General features: G+C 43.9%; 1 protein-coding gene across 1 annotated transcript in view; it reads left to right on the top strand.

Annotated features, from left to right (window-relative positions):
• LOC122797117 (E3 ubiquitin-protein ligase TRIM39-like) overlaps positions 1–16,710 on the top strand; it is a 164,150-nt gene that overhangs the window by 24,135 nt on the left and 123,305 nt on the right. The window contains exons 2-3 of the mRNA XM_044065913.1: positions 12,571–12,605; positions 15,782–16,012. Coding sequence (XP_043921848.1) covers positions 12,571–12,605; positions 15,782–16,012 — 266 coding nt within the window. The remainder of the gene's footprint in view (positions 1–12,570; positions 12,606–15,781; positions 16,013–16,710) is intronic.

The raw sequence follows: 16,710 nt of genomic DNA, 5'->3' as shown, positions 1-16,710 counted from the left end.
CAGGTTATCATAGTAATGACAAATTCTACTGTGCAATCAATGTACAGTATCAATATTGATGTCCCCTTTGACACCCATTTATGTGTGGCATTGTCCAGATGTACTGCTGTAACAGGCTGAGAAGTATGGTTGAGCAACAAGACTGTAAATACAGTGTGCCAGACTTATATTCAGCAGAAATGTATACTGGGTATCCCCTGAACATATGTACGTATGCATATATTCAGCTGGAAGACACAAAAGTAATCACATGGGTTTCAAGCAGTCAGGTAAATAGGTTGTGCATGTTGCACATGCATGTAATATCAGTGTCAGTACATACAACAGACATATATGTGTACAGCTTCTGGTGGTTGCATTGCCCTGGCACTGATGTGAGTACTGGAGCAGCCATGATTATCAGGTATTAATCAGAGGAAGTGTCCACCTGTGTTATGACCCTCTGTCCATGCCTACCACTACCAGCTATATCAACACCTATATACAGTAGATATCACAAGTGTACACACCCCTGTTGGAGTGCCAGGTATGTGTGCTGTATGACAACAAGACCACAGAAGATCATTTCATAATGTTTCACATCTTGAATGTGACCCCTAACCTGTCAATTCCATTGAAATACAATCAAAGGTGTTTCTAGGAAGGTGAGCAACTATTGCCAAGTGAAGATGTGCCATAATGTTAAAATTCAGACCAAGATGGATGAATGCTGTAACCATCTCAAGAGTTCCATACTCAAGTTTAAGGGTGTGCACACTCATTCAACTGGCTTATTATACTGAGTATTATTTACATATGTTTTCACAGACCATATTATTATGTTTTCTATTGAATTGTACAAGCTATAGGACACACTACAGATGGGAATTATGAAATGAGTTATTGTGGTGTCATGTTCCAGTTGCACAAATACCAGGCAGTGTATCAGGGGTGTGTACCCTTTATATCCACTGTAGCTATATGGACACAGCAGTACCTGTCCTGTATATCCAGCCTCCACCAAGGTAGAGTAATCCCCTTTGTTGGACAGCAGCAATACACAAACAGGTGCAGGCAACAACTTTGAAGAAAGTCCACCTATATCTGAGCAAGCAGGTAAGTTCACAAGTGATGTCCTGTAAGGCTGACTATGACTATGAATCGGACATATCCACACTACCAAGGGCAATTGCAACAGTGTCTCCACATATGTTGTCTCAGTTGAAACAACACAATTCACCCTGCACTAGGGGTAAAGAACACATCATACACACATGCAATGGATATAGGCAATCTGCATCACACAGGTTAGGTGGGAACATCACCACCCTGTCCACCCCAGTCGTACATGGAAATATGCACATCAACCACACTCCTCCCCTCAGCAAAGGTGAGCATATACATATTCCCTACTGATGGCAACAACAGCATATCTCCATGGGGCATAATAACATCAGTGTTTGCCTCCTACATGAACTCAGACATGTGCTCAGAGCTCCATCACACACCACTGTCAAACACAGACCTGCCCCTGTACACACACCATTCACATGGAAGGTGACCACTGTCAACCCTCTACACAGAAATGAATGGAGGATAGAAGATTATGCAATCAAGTGTCCAACACCGGGGGGAATAAGATAGCTCAGGGACAGGCGTGTAATGTAAGCTGGTATAGCCATGATAGCTTGGAGGGTTCCGGTGTAGTATGGATATATTTGCAAGTAATATCCACTGTTAATGTGCATTTTGACAACCATATGAGGTCCTGTGACTTTTTCCTGTTTATGTCTTCCAGGTAACAAGCAGAGTGCTCGCCTATCAGCATTCTCTGTTGGGGAAACAGACATCATCACCCAATATGTGATTGGACATTATGCCCTGTCATGTGGATGGAGAGCAGAATATGTGTGGGAGAGGACTGCCCTGTGGAACAGTGTGGTCCACAGGGTAAATGATGCCGGCCTGCACAGCAGAACTTATGTGCATGTGCAGCATCGGACCACCAATCTCAAATGCCATGCCCATTAATGGGCTGCTGCTGTAACGAGGGACTGGCTAGCCACAGGTGGGGGCCCAGCCATGCAGCCCCCACTGACACCCTCCAAGGAGCTCCTCACCACACTTGGGCCACATGGCGAATGCACAGAACATGATGCTGAGGGAAGCATTGTGGAGGTGGGTTGCACACACACACTGAATGAGGAGTGTGCAGGTAAGGGCCCAGTGGGGATTAGTACACTAATGTATCAGACATACATGTATCTGTATTGTATCTACATGCATGTGTCAGGTCCGATTGCAGTTTTGGATGGGGTTTTCTAATGCATAGAGGTGCACATCTATGGTGAGGACAGGATATTGTGTATTATTGTGGTTAGTACTGTAGATGTGCAGACATGCTGCATCCATCCTATACCAAGGTCACATGTGTGTCTGCTGACAATAACTCCCTCTCACAACTACCTAGGACCCTCTGGTCTGCGTATGGGACAGCAGCCTGAAGCTGGTGAGCATCACATTGTTCTGTTGTTGCATGGCAATACCCCAGGCATGTGAAACTCATGCAATTTACAATGCACACAACCATCAGTAATAGCTATACTGCTTTATGTAATAGCTATATTGCTTGTTGTGCATGTTCACTTGTTCTGGGTTTAACTGTATTGCATCACAGTGGTCACCACTGGGGCCTATCTGATGTGAAGTCAACATTCCTGAAGCATACCTCAGAACCTGGCAGTACCAAGACGTCTGGAGAGAGGCCAGAAAATTGTGCTGGACAAATGGCCTAAGGTAAGGTCATGCGTGACACATTACTGGTATATAGTGGATATATATTGTGTATACACCCCACGTAAGATGCAAGGTGTTCCTGTTACATACTAATTAAGACCACAGTATGACAATCTACACTTCTTCCAGCCTTTAATGTGACCCATAACAGGTACAGTTCACTTGTAAAACAAAGCATCTGTACTCATGTATTGCACCTACAAGGCAGGTCACCGAGGGTGGCAGATGTAATATCAGCATGATGTTTCAGTCAGGTATGATACTTCATGCTGCTATAAGTGTCAGTGCACTCACTGTTGCCTATTTGGCTATAATATCACATACATGGGCATTGTTAAGGCACGCAGACCACTTCCGACCACGTATAGGTTTCACACATATGGATATTCCAGACACATCTGTACAGAGGACTATACAATGGTTTAACCTGCTGCATGTGAGGCAGACGCTGACCCCACACTATATAAAGTAATGGCAGGGGGAGGTGGTCACCGGCCGTGTATGTTATATACATCAAAATGGTCGCACATGATACGATCCTCACACACACACACACACACACACACACACACACACACACACACACACACACACACACACACACAGTTGCCAGCATTAGGATTAGACCTATTGCCTATCTAGGTATTCTTACTATAGTGCTACACAGTTAGATGCACCACAGAGCTTATACATTTCCACCTCTTCCAGTGGTACTTCTTAGGTGGATGACATCAACAGGTCTACTAAATTGGAGTGAAGGGAAGTACACAGGTCAAAAACATAATGAGCCAGACAGTACATGATTCACACACACACACACAATTGCCAGTATTGGGATTAGAACTCATGCCTATGTAGGTATTCCTACTATAGTGCTACACAGTTATGAGATGCACCACAGAGCTTATACATATCCAACTCTACCAAAGGTACTTCTGAGGCGGATGACATCAACAGGTCTACAAAATTGGAGTGAAGGGAGGTGTAAAGGGTAGTACACAGATCAAAAATGTTATGAGTCAGATAGTACATGATTCACACACACATAGATACACACCTGCCAGAATTGGGATTAGAACTCCTGTCTATTTAGGTGTTCTTACTTTAGTGCTACACAGTTATGAGACACGCCACAGAGCTTGCACATATCCAACTCTACCAAAGGTACTTCTGAGGTGGATGGCATCAACAGGGCTACTAAATTGAAGTGAAGGGAAATGTAAAGGGTAGTACTCAGGTTAAAAATGGTATGAGACAGATAGTACATGACTCACACACACATCTGCCAGTATTAGGATTAGATCTCCTGCCTGCCTAGGTATTCCTACTATAGTACTATGCAGCTATGTGACATGCCACAGAGCTTATACATAGCCAGCTCTACTAAAGGCACTTCTGAGGTGGATGACATCAACAGTTCTACAAAACTGGAGTGAAGGGAAGTGTAAAGAGTAGTACACAGGTCTAAAATAGCATGAGCCAGATAGTACATGACTCACACATACACACACCTGCTAGTATTGGGATTATAACTCCTGTTTATCTAGGTATTATATTATAGTATTATGAGTTAGCGCACGCACTACAGAGCTTACTGAACTTTCATATGGCCAAAGCTGCTAATAACTGCACAACTGTGTTAAAGTATTACAGGTGGCAGACAGTCTACCTTCTGTTCCATCCATGCATCATGCCAGTTCTTTCTGTCTTGCACTTCATCTAGCATTATGGCTTGGCACTTCACCAAGTTATTGTATCATGAAATGTGGCACACCTGTGAGCCGTCAGCAGTACTCGTTCATCACAGATGTTGCCCCAGTACTTACTAGTTAAGGCCTCCCCTCCTGGCATGTTTGAAGGGTGGTTATCTGTGCTTTCGAACAATAAGCTGGTGCGCATGTCCATTCTGGGGCTCAGTTGCAACTGCCGCATATACACAGACAACTTTCCTCTCTAAACTCCAAACACTCAGACCTGTGGGGATTACCAATATATCACCCAATGTGGAGATATGCACTCTCCAGCAAGGACTGGACTAGCAAGTCAAGAGGATAAGATCAACACCTGCACCACACCATGTGGAACTTGTAGCTCACCATGACACCCCCTTTGACAGCCATGACATACAGTGAAAAGCCACACACCCATGTTCCCAGAGGCACTCAGTGGACATCTACCCAAACAGCACAGAATAGCAAGGCAGACACCCACTCAGACACCATGATATGACACATATTTAACCTACACAGTGTGCCCCCTACCTAAGCTCCTAAGGCTAACCACCTTGCAGAATACAGTGATCATGGGTAATGCAATACTAAGGCACACACATCCCACTGACTAGGTTAAATATAGAGCAGGTAGCAGCCAAATATCAATCACAAGCCAGCATCTAACACATGACACAACCAGTCATGTCAGTCCACAACAACAAGTATTACTCCATATCCATGTGGGTGTGTATGACTTGGGACACACCTCCCTGAACTACATGACAGGAAGCATGGCTGAACTCTCTGATTATGTGGTCCAGGCAGGTGTGACAGAAGCCCTGGGCAGTGTACCACTGTCACACAGAATGATGCTATGGTACTATCAACAGATTGTTTACTGGAACATTGGCTTACATGTTATGTGTCATTTTCAGGGGATTCAGGACCTCTCTGATTGAGATGGCATGATAGACAGAACCCAATGACTTGCCAAGGATGTCCTACATCTGTCACCACTGAGTTGCCAAGTACTGGCTATGTGTCTTGCTACCCCTATTGTGCCTTATTAGGCAGTGTTCCTAATGTTATTACCACCATAACTGCTACACATGTATGTAGTCTGAGAGTCATGCTGCTCAACAGTGGACATCTGTCAGGATGCAATCACTCATAACAGTTGGAGTGGAGGACACGTCTGCTGTAATGGAGAAGTGGTTCACAGCAGCAGACAGCAGACCTGCAGTATCAGGCTATGACGCATTCCACAGTTGTCCACTCATCCAGGTTTCTATTGTGGGTGGCCAGTAATGTGCACTGCTTCCCACGTATGTGATCTACATTCCATAACATGGATAGTGTCTGGGTTGTGCACGTGTCCCACATGCATGTTCTTTGACATATGGAAGTGTGCTTGAGGTCTGTGGGGCATGTTGTGTGACAGATTGGTATCTTCTGATGTAGAATTCCTGACCTCATTTGGTGAGACCTGGCTATGTAACTGAGGTAGTGATTGCACCTACATTGACAGTATGCTACAGGTATTCAGTGGAGTTATTGGCATCTGTCCATACAGGGCATGTGTATAAGGCATGGTATTCCCTTTGCGGGGTACATTTCCAGACTCTACAGTTGTTGCAGGTGTCCAATGGGGAACATGGCAAAAGGGCCTCTGTACACACTGATTGGAGTACTGAGGAGATGGAACCGGGTGCCATGTCCTTTTACTTGCTAAATAACACACACTCAGTCAGGAGATGTAACACATCAAAGTACTTTCTGATGTCAGTGGCACTGTTGTGGTCAACGGGCATGTAGTCCACTGCAATCACACCGTGGGTACTATCTGTGAGGCAATATGCAGGGGAACTACCAATATAGTGGTTGTTGCCTAGACAAGTGTGTTTATGCATGATATGTGGGTGGCGAGTGGTCTCTGAGTAATAGAAGAGTTGTCTTTATTGTTCACTAATCCATACTGTCACATTTAGGGCTGTGGATTGTCTACACCGACATCTATGGTGTTTGCCAACTGTTGGCCTTGTAGTGTGGACATTGTGACATATACTAGGTCCTCAACATAATCATTTAGCAAAACCCACCCCCAATGGATCCTGTTATTACACAATCACACCAGCCCTCACACAGGATACTGATCACACGCACACACACACACACACACACACACACACACACACACACACACACACACTTGCCAGTACTGAGTTTCAAACCCCTACCTAGCTGTGTATTGCTAGTACAGTGTATTGCATTTATCGCATGCGCCACAGAGCTTATAGGATGGATGTTGTCTCAAGGTACTTCTAAGGTGAGGAACTTTACCAGCCCTTGTTAGTACTGGCATTGGGTAATATAGTGGGTGGGAGATTCCAAAAAATATTTTACCCTACACACACATTTACATCTGCAAGGGGGAGGTTCAAACCTCTGTCTAACTATCTTTTTGGACGATTTTGTTATGTATTTATCACATGCACCACTGACCTTACATGGTTTAGGGTTGCCAACAGGTATTTCTAAGGTGGATGATATCTACAGGACTGTTATAGACAGGCACTGAGATGTGTACTGGGGCCAAAATCTGTAAGGTACTGTACACACACAAACACTTCCAGAAACGAGATTCAAACCCATACCTATATAGTTACTGTGACTACAATGTATTACATTTATAGCATGCACCACAGAGCGTATGGGATGGATGTTGTCCCAAGGTACTTCTAAGGTTAGGAACATCACCAGCCCTTGTTAATACTGGCATTGGGTGATGTAGTGGGTGAGAGATTCAAAAAAATATTTTACCATACATTTGCATGATGTTCAAACCTCTATCTAACTATCTTTTTGGACCATTATGGTTACACATTTACCACATGCACCACTGACTTTACATGGCTTAGTTTTGCCAAAAGGTACTTCTAAGGTGGATGATATCTGCAGGACTGCTAAAGTCAGGCATTGAGATGTGTACTGGATGTAAATGGGGCCAAAATCTTTGAGGTACAGACATACATATGTAGATATTTGTACACACACAAACAATTGCCAGGGATAAAATTCAAACCCATACCTATGTAGTTATTGCTACTACATTGTTCTGCATTTATTACATGTGCCATGGAGCTTACATGTTGGAGAGTTGTGCAAAGTTATCTTTGAAGGTGAGTGACATCAGCAGCAGTGTGAAAGGAGGGGTAAGGGAAGTGTTGTAAGTGTAAATGACCACAGAATAAGGTCTCCATAGGGATACAAACACTCACAGCTACACAGTTGCCAAGATCAAGATTGGAACACCTACCTAACTAGTTTGTTACACTACAGTATTATACAGTTATCGCAAGTGCCACAGAACTTATATGTTGGAGTGCTGTCCAAAGGTATCTTTGAAGGTGAGTGACATCAGAAGAAGTGCTAAAGGAGGGATAAGGGAAGTGTTGTAAGTGTGACTGACCACAAAATCAGGTCTCGACCAGGATACGCACACTCTCTTACACAAACACTCAGATTTACACAGCTGCCAGGATCAGGACTGGAACTCCTATCTAACTAGCTTGCTACACTATAGCATTACACAGTTAACGCAAGCGCCACAGAGCTTATATGTTGGAGAACTGACCAAAGGCATCTTTGAAGGTGAGTCACATCAGCAGTAGTGCTACAGGAGGGGGAAGTGTTGTAAGTGTGAATGGCCACAAAATCAGGTCTCTACAAGGATACACACACTCTCTCACACAAACACTCACACAGATGCTAGGATCATGATTGGAATTCCTACCTAACTAGTTTGCTACACTATAGTATTACACAGTTATCGCAGCACCATGGAGGTTATATGCTGGGGAGCTGTCCAAAGGTATCTTTTGCAGGTGAGTGGCATCAGCAGCAGTGTGAAGGAGGGGTACGGGAGATTTAGTGAGTGTGAATGGCCTCAACCACATTCATCTAGAAACACACACACACACTCAAACACAACTTTACATTTGACAGGACTGAGATTACAACTGCTACATAGATACCTATTTGTACTGCAGTGTTACACAGTTATCACAAGCACCACTGACACTATGAGCTGAGGGATAACCAAAGGTATTTATACAGTGAATGACATCAGCACATCATGTGATATAGGCCAATGGGATGTGTAGTGGGTGGGAAAGGCCTCATAATAGGATTCTCTCTGTCACTGTCTGTCTTTCTCTTCCCCACATCTGTGTGTGTGTATGTTTGACATATTATATTATATTGGCCTTCGATATGTGTGTGTATTCCTATCCAATGGGTGTGCGTGTGAAGTATCAATGGTGTACAATTTGGTGTGTGTGCACAGACCGCTGCGAATAACCGATAGCTGTAGTCCACTGTGTTGTGAGACATGGGCTTCATTTCTCGAAGTGTAGGAGCATGCCCAGTATGACCTTCTATATTGAGTGTGTGCATCCATTCTAGAGAGGGTTGGACTCCAGTTCAGGGTTTTGCGTGCTACAGCTACACTTAGCAAACTGTTTCTGCAGGATATCTGTAGATAAGTTGCCAATATGGAGACACAACGGGCTTATCATACAGGGGATACTGTAACTATTGCTATCTGTGCTGCTTCTGTGACATGTTCGGTTGTAGCATAGATATTCTGACATATGTACTGTTTTACACTGGGATGTGTCATCTCATCAACTACTGACAGTTATACTGATAGTTATCATTCTTTGATCACAGTTATTTACTGTGAAATACAAGATGAATGTAGCTGAGATCAATATTCTGAGGCATATAGACTACACATTCTGGCACACACCTGCCATTGCGGAGGGGTAGCTACAGACAATAGACTGCTGGTTCTGTGTAAATGGGGCAGCACCTTGTTAGTATGCTGGCTGAAGTTCACACCTCCTTGTGCTTTTCTAAACTTCAAGGAATGGCCATATCCTGCTGGGGCCATACCTCTCAGCTGTACAGCTACACCCAGGTTATCCAGAGGCTTGACTCATATATCTGGTCAGTTTACCTTCACATTGTGGTTTGCAAGCAGTTTTGTGGCTATTCATTCATGGGTTTGCAGTCGGGAGTAGTATGGGCAGACAATGGAGTTTCAGACTTCACACAGTCCATGACATCCATGCTTTTACACCCCCCCCCCTGTTATTCTCTACACCACCTAACATTATGTAAGCAATATCTCAGAGGTATCCTTATAGTTGGCCTTTATCACAGTAGTATTTATAGCCTGATCTACAGTTCTTGTGGCAGGACATGGAGAGGATTGCTACTGGCATTTGTCAACATTACCTTGCATTTGTTTTCTGTTTACGTTTAGTTTGTCAGTTGGGACCCCCTGATATTCCATACATTGGCACGAAGGGTGAGGCATGGGCCTTTGTCAGAGGACTGTAGGCCATTTGAGACTGCTGCAGGCCATGTGTTACTGCATTTCTACATGGGATTGTGGGGGGTGCACACCTGCAGACTTTAACATTTGATATGACTGTACTGGTATTTTTATTACTCTGTTGGCTTCCATTTCATATTGAATTGTGACCTATCATGCAGACAGGAGACATATCAGTAGAGTACACATGTTAGATCTTAATGGCATATATTTCAGTTTCAGACTTCTTACCCCTCAGAACTGGAATTCAACTGCCAGACCTTTTGTAGTATGTCTGTGTAGGTCTGGTGGGGGGGGGTGTTCATCATTGCCATCATTTGGGGGCCTTAGCCCAAACTTTCTTCATGGTCATTTACACCTGTCCTGCTGGGTGAGGCTGGTGGAGGATATGTGACCCTCATTGACATTCATGTGTTCATAGGTTCATAGGTTGGTACTAGGCTATCAGCCCTAGGGCCTATACAAGCCTACCCATAACAATTCCCTGGCTATTTCTTCCCACAGTATTTACTTTCCTGGACCCCTGTCTAGCAGGGTGACTGACGTGATCCCCGCGGTGAATTTCCTTTCTCCCATCCAATCATCAAGGTTCCCTTTGAAGAGGGACAAAGAGGCGCTCTGCTTGACATGTATGGACAGTCTATTCCAGAGTCTGGGGAGTCTCTGGGTCAGAAACCTATCTCTCCAGCATGTTTTTCTCATTGTGATGCCAAGATTTAGATCCCTGGAGTGTGTGGCTCTGAGAATCTGTGTGGGATTGAGATTTCTTTAAGTGTAGCATGTCCAACAGCTCTGGGTTTGACATGGCCTTGTATGTGTGTGACCTACTGACATCCACAGTTCTTTGGGCCATCACATGTACTGCAGTGGGGGTTGTCACCTTGTGTAGTGCTGCCCAGTATGGTGACACCAGTATTTGTTATGAATTTCCTGCTGTCCCATATAGCTGTCTGCTGCTATCCCATTCAGCCACCCAGTTCCCTTGCATGCTTGCATCCATATCATATATAAAGGTATGAGAACATACTACTCCATTCAGTAATTGATAGGAAGAGTGACTTACCTTGCTGCTGGGCCAGTACTGAGGACAGTGCTGGAGGGATGACTATGTTGGATGCACATAGTACACTGCCTGTATATGGTGACGCTCAGGTAGTGTCATGTTTGGCATCCCTTTTACTGTATGTGCAAGTCGGAGAGAGGTATCAGTCCCTGGGTCCCTACAGTGTCAGTTTGTGTGCTAGGCGTTGCCTCTTTGCCAAGGTCTGGGCATACTGTTCATGCCTCCTTCTGCCTACAGGGGCAGCATCAGGATGTTCCTCCTCTGAGTCCCTTTGTGCCTGTGCTGGCCTTGGCAGTGGTGGGGGGCTGTGCGGCCCTGCTCCATGCTGTTCCTCCTAAAGCTGTTTCCGCAGGATCATATTGTGTAGCATGGGACATACTATGAACATTTGTGTACATGTAGCTGGAGAGTACTGCAAGGCTCCACCAGATATGTCAAGGCAGTGGAACCGTGACTTGAGCATCCCAAACACATGCTCTATAATGATCCTGGTTTGTGCGTGTGCCTCATTATGGTGTTCTTGTTCGGGTGTGTGTGCATTTCTGATGGGTGTCATCAGCCACGGCTCCAGTGCATAGCCAACATCCCCCCCCTAGATGGCCATATGGGATGTTGCCCCTGGCAAATGCCTGATACAGCTGTGAACAATGCCAGATGTGGGAGTCATGATAGCTTCCAGGGCTGCCAGCAGACACATTCATGATAATGCCCTGGGCATTGCACACTACCTGGCAGTTGATGGAGGGGAAGCCCTTGGGGTTTATGTAAATGCTGACCCTCAATGGGTGGTGCTTTGATGTGGATGTGCATGCAGTCTATAGTACCAATTACCTCAGGGTATTCTGCTATATGGTGGAAGAGATGCATACATATGGCCAATGTCTCACGGGCGGTAGGGAAATATATGTGCTCATTGGCATGTTGTATCATGGCATCCAGGAACTGGTGGAGTACCCTGAATGCTGATGCTTGTGAAACCCCCATGATATTCACAGTTGGTCTTTGGAAGGTACCTGTGGCTAATATTATTAAGCCTAGACATACCTTGGTATCCACTGAGATGGGTTCCCCTCTATCAGTTCTGTGTCTAATGCATGGCTGGCACAGTTCAACGATTTGCTGTAGAATGTCCCTGTCCACCCTGTAGTGCTCTACTACCTCCAGCTCATGTAGGCCTGGTAGGTTACCCTGGGTCTGTACACTCTTCGCCTCCTCCTCACTGTGGGTCGGTTGTCAGCATTCTCCTCCTCACCACCCTCAGTCTCTACCATATATTGATGAAGTAAAGCAGCAGCAGCCTCTAACATATTTAGTTATTTTTGCCAGTTAAAAATCCCCATCTGTGTACACTGGTGGTGTAGAGTTTGTGGGAAAAAACAGTCTTTAGGGTGTTTGCATAGTTTATATTAGTGTGCTGGGCTGCTGCATATGTAATTGGCTGATTGATACATTCCACCTGCCAGCTATGCTAGTTCTCCTTGATTGCCTTCCTACTACTGTTTCCCCTTTCCACTTCCTCTTTATTCAAACCCAGAGGCACGCCGCTCATACCCGGTGCTCAAATGTAGACAGTTTTGCTATTTCCTGTGTTTTTTTTTCTTTCTTTTTTTCTCTTTTAGGCCCGCTGTGCGCCACGCACACCCGTTTAGCTAATGTAAGCACCTTTAGGGAGAAATGGCCCTCCCTGGATGCACTGCATTTCATGGTATAAGACAATACAGCCTTAGACACACCCCCTTCCTTAGCTGTGCTTAGCTAAGGGCAAACATGGGCCACAGAGCTCCAATGAGCTTACAGCAAGCATGACACACCCCCTTATGAAGTCATTCAGGTCTTATACTTGCACTGTTGTATTGCTGCACCTACATGGTTAGGTACAAGCTGACACTTTGAGGAAATCTGTGATTCAGTATAACTCTCCTCATTTGCATACCCCAGTGTGTTAGTACTTAGTTTCTGCACTTAGACGGACCCTTTCCCCTTGACAACCAGTGCTCCCTGGTATTGTTTACATTCTGCATGCCATTGATTATAATGCAAAATGCAGAATTATCTTAAAATTGATTTATCTCATTTTTTTTTATTTTCGGCACTATCCCGTTTGCGCTCCACCGCCCTAAGCTTAAACGGCTGTGATCAGCCAAAAAAAAGTTTCATTATTAAAAAAAATGAAACATTTATTACTGCCATTGGCATGGGTGTTGGATTGTAATACATGCTTTCCACAAGCTGTCCTACCTCCATTTGCTCAGATGCAGGAATGTATTCAGTTACTAACTGAATACATTTCTGCTCTGAAACTGTTCCTGCACGTAGTCCAGCTAGCTTTGTGGATCGCAGAATCACCTCATTTGCATGTTTTTTACCGGCAAATAGGTTCATAGGTTCATAGGTTGGTACTAGGCTATTGGCCCTAGGGCCTATACAAGCCTAGCCATAACAATTCCCTGGTTATTATTTACTTCCCTGGACCCCTGTCTAGCAGGGCAACTGACGTGATCCCCAGGGTGAATTTCCTATCTCCCATCCAGTCATCAAGGTTCCTTTTGAAGAAGGCCAAAGAGACGCTCTGCTTGACATGTATGGACAGTCTATTCCAGAGTCTGGGGAGTCTCTGGGTCAGGAACCTATCCCTCCAGCATGTTTTGTTCATTGTGATGACAAGATTTAGATCTCTGGAGTGTGTGTCTCTGAGGGATTGGGATTTCTTTAAATGTAGCATGTCCAACAGCACTGGGTTTGACATGGCCTTGTATGTTAAAAAGAGATCGCCTCTGAGTAGACGATATTCTACTGAGTATAGGTGGAGCTTTTTTAGACGATCAGCATAGGGCATCTGCTTTAGGCCTGTGATTCTTTTAGTGAGGTATTTCTGCAGCCTTTCCAGTTGTTGCAGATGTCTTGAGACTTACATACCAAACAGGGCATTGTATTCTGTAATGGGTCTAATGAGGGATGAGTACAGTGGGACAATGACCTTCTTTTTTCTGGATGAAAAGCTCTTAGTGATGAAGTTTGTCACATAGAAGGATTTCCTGACTGTTGTGGTGATGTGGTTATCGAAGGTGAGACCACTGTCCCCCTGTGTCCCTAAGTCTCTTATTACAGTTTCGGTGTTTAGTGTACTACCACCTATGTGGTAATTCATGGGTACATGTTTTTTCCCAAAGGGAATAACTATACATTTCTTGGCATTGAGCTTGAGCTCATGGCTCTAGCACCAAGCATCTGTTTCTGTAAGGCCCTTTTGTAGAATATCCACAGCATTTGGGGATTCAATAATGGCTCCCAGTTTGCAGTCATCTGCGAGCTTTGTTAGCCAGAGTCCCTTAGTCTTGGCCTATACTTCAGAGAAGTAGGTGCCAAACAAGAGCAGTCCCAGGACTGAACCCTAAGGTACTCCACTTGTCACTTGTCTGGAGCTGGATTTGGAGTCGGCTACTTTTACAGTGTGGGTTCTGACAGTAAGCCAGTTGGTAACCCATTGAGTGATGTAGGGATTAATGCCAAGCTTAGTAAGTTTATCTATGATTCCAGAGTGGGGGATGGTGTCAAAGGCCTTGGCGAGGTCCAGATAGGCTGTGTGGACCACTTTACCCTTGTCCACGGCTCTGGAGACTGATTTGAAGAAGTCAGTCAGGTTCAGGAGACAAGATCGGCCCTTCATGAACCCAAACTGCATGGGGTCCAGTGTACTCCACTTGTCACTTGTCTGGAGCTGGATTTGGAGTCGGCTACTTTTACAATGTGGGTTCTGACAGTAAGCCAGTTGGTAACCCATCGAGTGATGTAGGGATTAATGCCCAGCTTAGTAAGTTTATCTATGATTCCAGAGTGGGGGGATGGTGTCAAAGGCCTTGGTGAGGTCCAGATAGGCTGTGTGGACCACTTTACCCTTGTCCACGGCTCTGGAGACTGATTTGAAGAAGTCAGTCAGGTTCAGGAGACAAGATCGGCCCTTCATGACCCCAAACTGCATGGGGTCCAGCGTTTGAAGGTTGCCAATGTCTTCGTTTATAAGTTCCATGATAATTAATTCCTTGGCCTTGCAGATCAGGCTCGTCAGACTGATGGAGTGGTAGTTCCTGGGATCCAAGTTGGATCCCCCCTTGTGGAGTGGGATAACTGTAGCTGTGCACCACTCAATGGGCATGAATCCTGAGATGAGGCTATGATTAAACATGACACTTAGGTGAGGTGCTAGTTCATTTTGAAATGATGAGGTGATTTCCATCCTGCATGGCTTTCTGTGCAGGAACGGTGTAGAGCCGTTTATGCACGTGAAAATGGCACTTTTCTAGATAGCTTGGCAGCCATTTTCCATGCAGGAGCTCCTACACTGTTCCTACACAGAAAACGGACATTCGTGAATCCCAGGGATTAACTCCTAAAATATCAATAAATTCTGAAAAAGACTATTTGCCATTACATTTTAGGGTTCATTCTTGTATGAAACTGCAATTTATGTAAGCAATACATCTGATTTCTTTGTATTATGACACAGATTGGAGGATTTAGTGAATGTGTTTATTTTTGTGAAGATATGTGATATGACTGTATGGTTTGGTTAGGTGATAATTATAAGAACATTGTCTTCATACAAGACAGATGCAGACTCGTGGTATGACCCTCCACAATATAGTGTGGTAAGAATATTATTAATTATGCTAATGGTTCTACTAATACAATTTAAAGGCAAGGTAATAAAAGTATATCCTTGCCTTATACTACATTTTGTATCTATTTTTGTGACCTACAATAAGCCACTTTTTATAATTATTTAGATGTACCATCATATAGTTTACCGTCTTCTTTTTATTTTATATCCAGAGCAATGTGGACACCCAAAGGAGAAGGATTATCAGTGAATTTGAACAACTACATCAATTCCTGAATGAAGAGCAAAAAGTTCTTCTTATGAAACTTGATCAAGAAGAAGAAAAGATTCAAGAAATCCACAATAAGAATTTAAGAAGGCTTTCAGAAAAGAGTTCATCAATTAACAATCTTATAGAAGAGATTGAAGGAAAGCTGAGTTCACGTGATGTTGAGTTGCTAACGGTAAGGTGATATGTGGTGGTGTTGACAGTTATCATTTATGGCAAAGGTCCCCTTATTTCAGCAGAGTCCTTTGTTTGACATGAAATCCTTGGTGTACTCCAGGCATTTTACTCACGGTTTTATGTATGTGTGTATGCATGTTTTTATGTATTTATTTGGCATTTGTTAACTAAGTAAACTTTAATAGTAATAAAGCAAACCACCCTCAGCTATCCCTTTATTTGAATGCACAATTCTTTTTATCTGTTGACCATTTTGCTAATTACCAGCAAGACAATAAATTGTTTCTAAATTAAAGCTGAGTATTCCTTATGTGTAATGTGTTTACGGTAGTTTCTAGGAAAAGGAATAGGGCCAAAAGTAGCAGAAGCAACTTTAATTCTCAAGAATGTTATAGATAGAAATGTGAACATGTGTGTGTGTGTGTGTGTGTGTGTGTGTGTGTGTGTGTGTGTGTGTGTGTGTGTGTGTGTGTGTGTGTGTGTGTGCTTCCTTAGCTAAAATTAAGACTGAATTACCAGTATCTAGTCTGCAGGACTTCTTGGATACACTGTCTGTGATTTCTGATGAGCTTTGGCAAGTATGTCTGTTACTTTAGTCTGTTGCAGAAAACCAAATCAAACACATTACTGTAACATTCCCTTAATTAATTCAGATATTTGTGGTATGTGTCATATGATACATGGTACTCATTAACT

Source organism: Protopterus annectens, chromosome 3.part0 (assembly GCF_019279795.1).
Source record: "Protopterus annectens isolate FY-2018-M chromosome 3.part0, PAN1.0, whole genome shotgun sequence".
Taxonomy (NCBI): domain Eukaryota; kingdom Metazoa; phylum Chordata; order Ceratodontiformes; family Protopteridae; genus Protopterus; species Protopterus annectens.
This window is presented reverse-complemented; position numbering and strand designations above follow the sequence as displayed.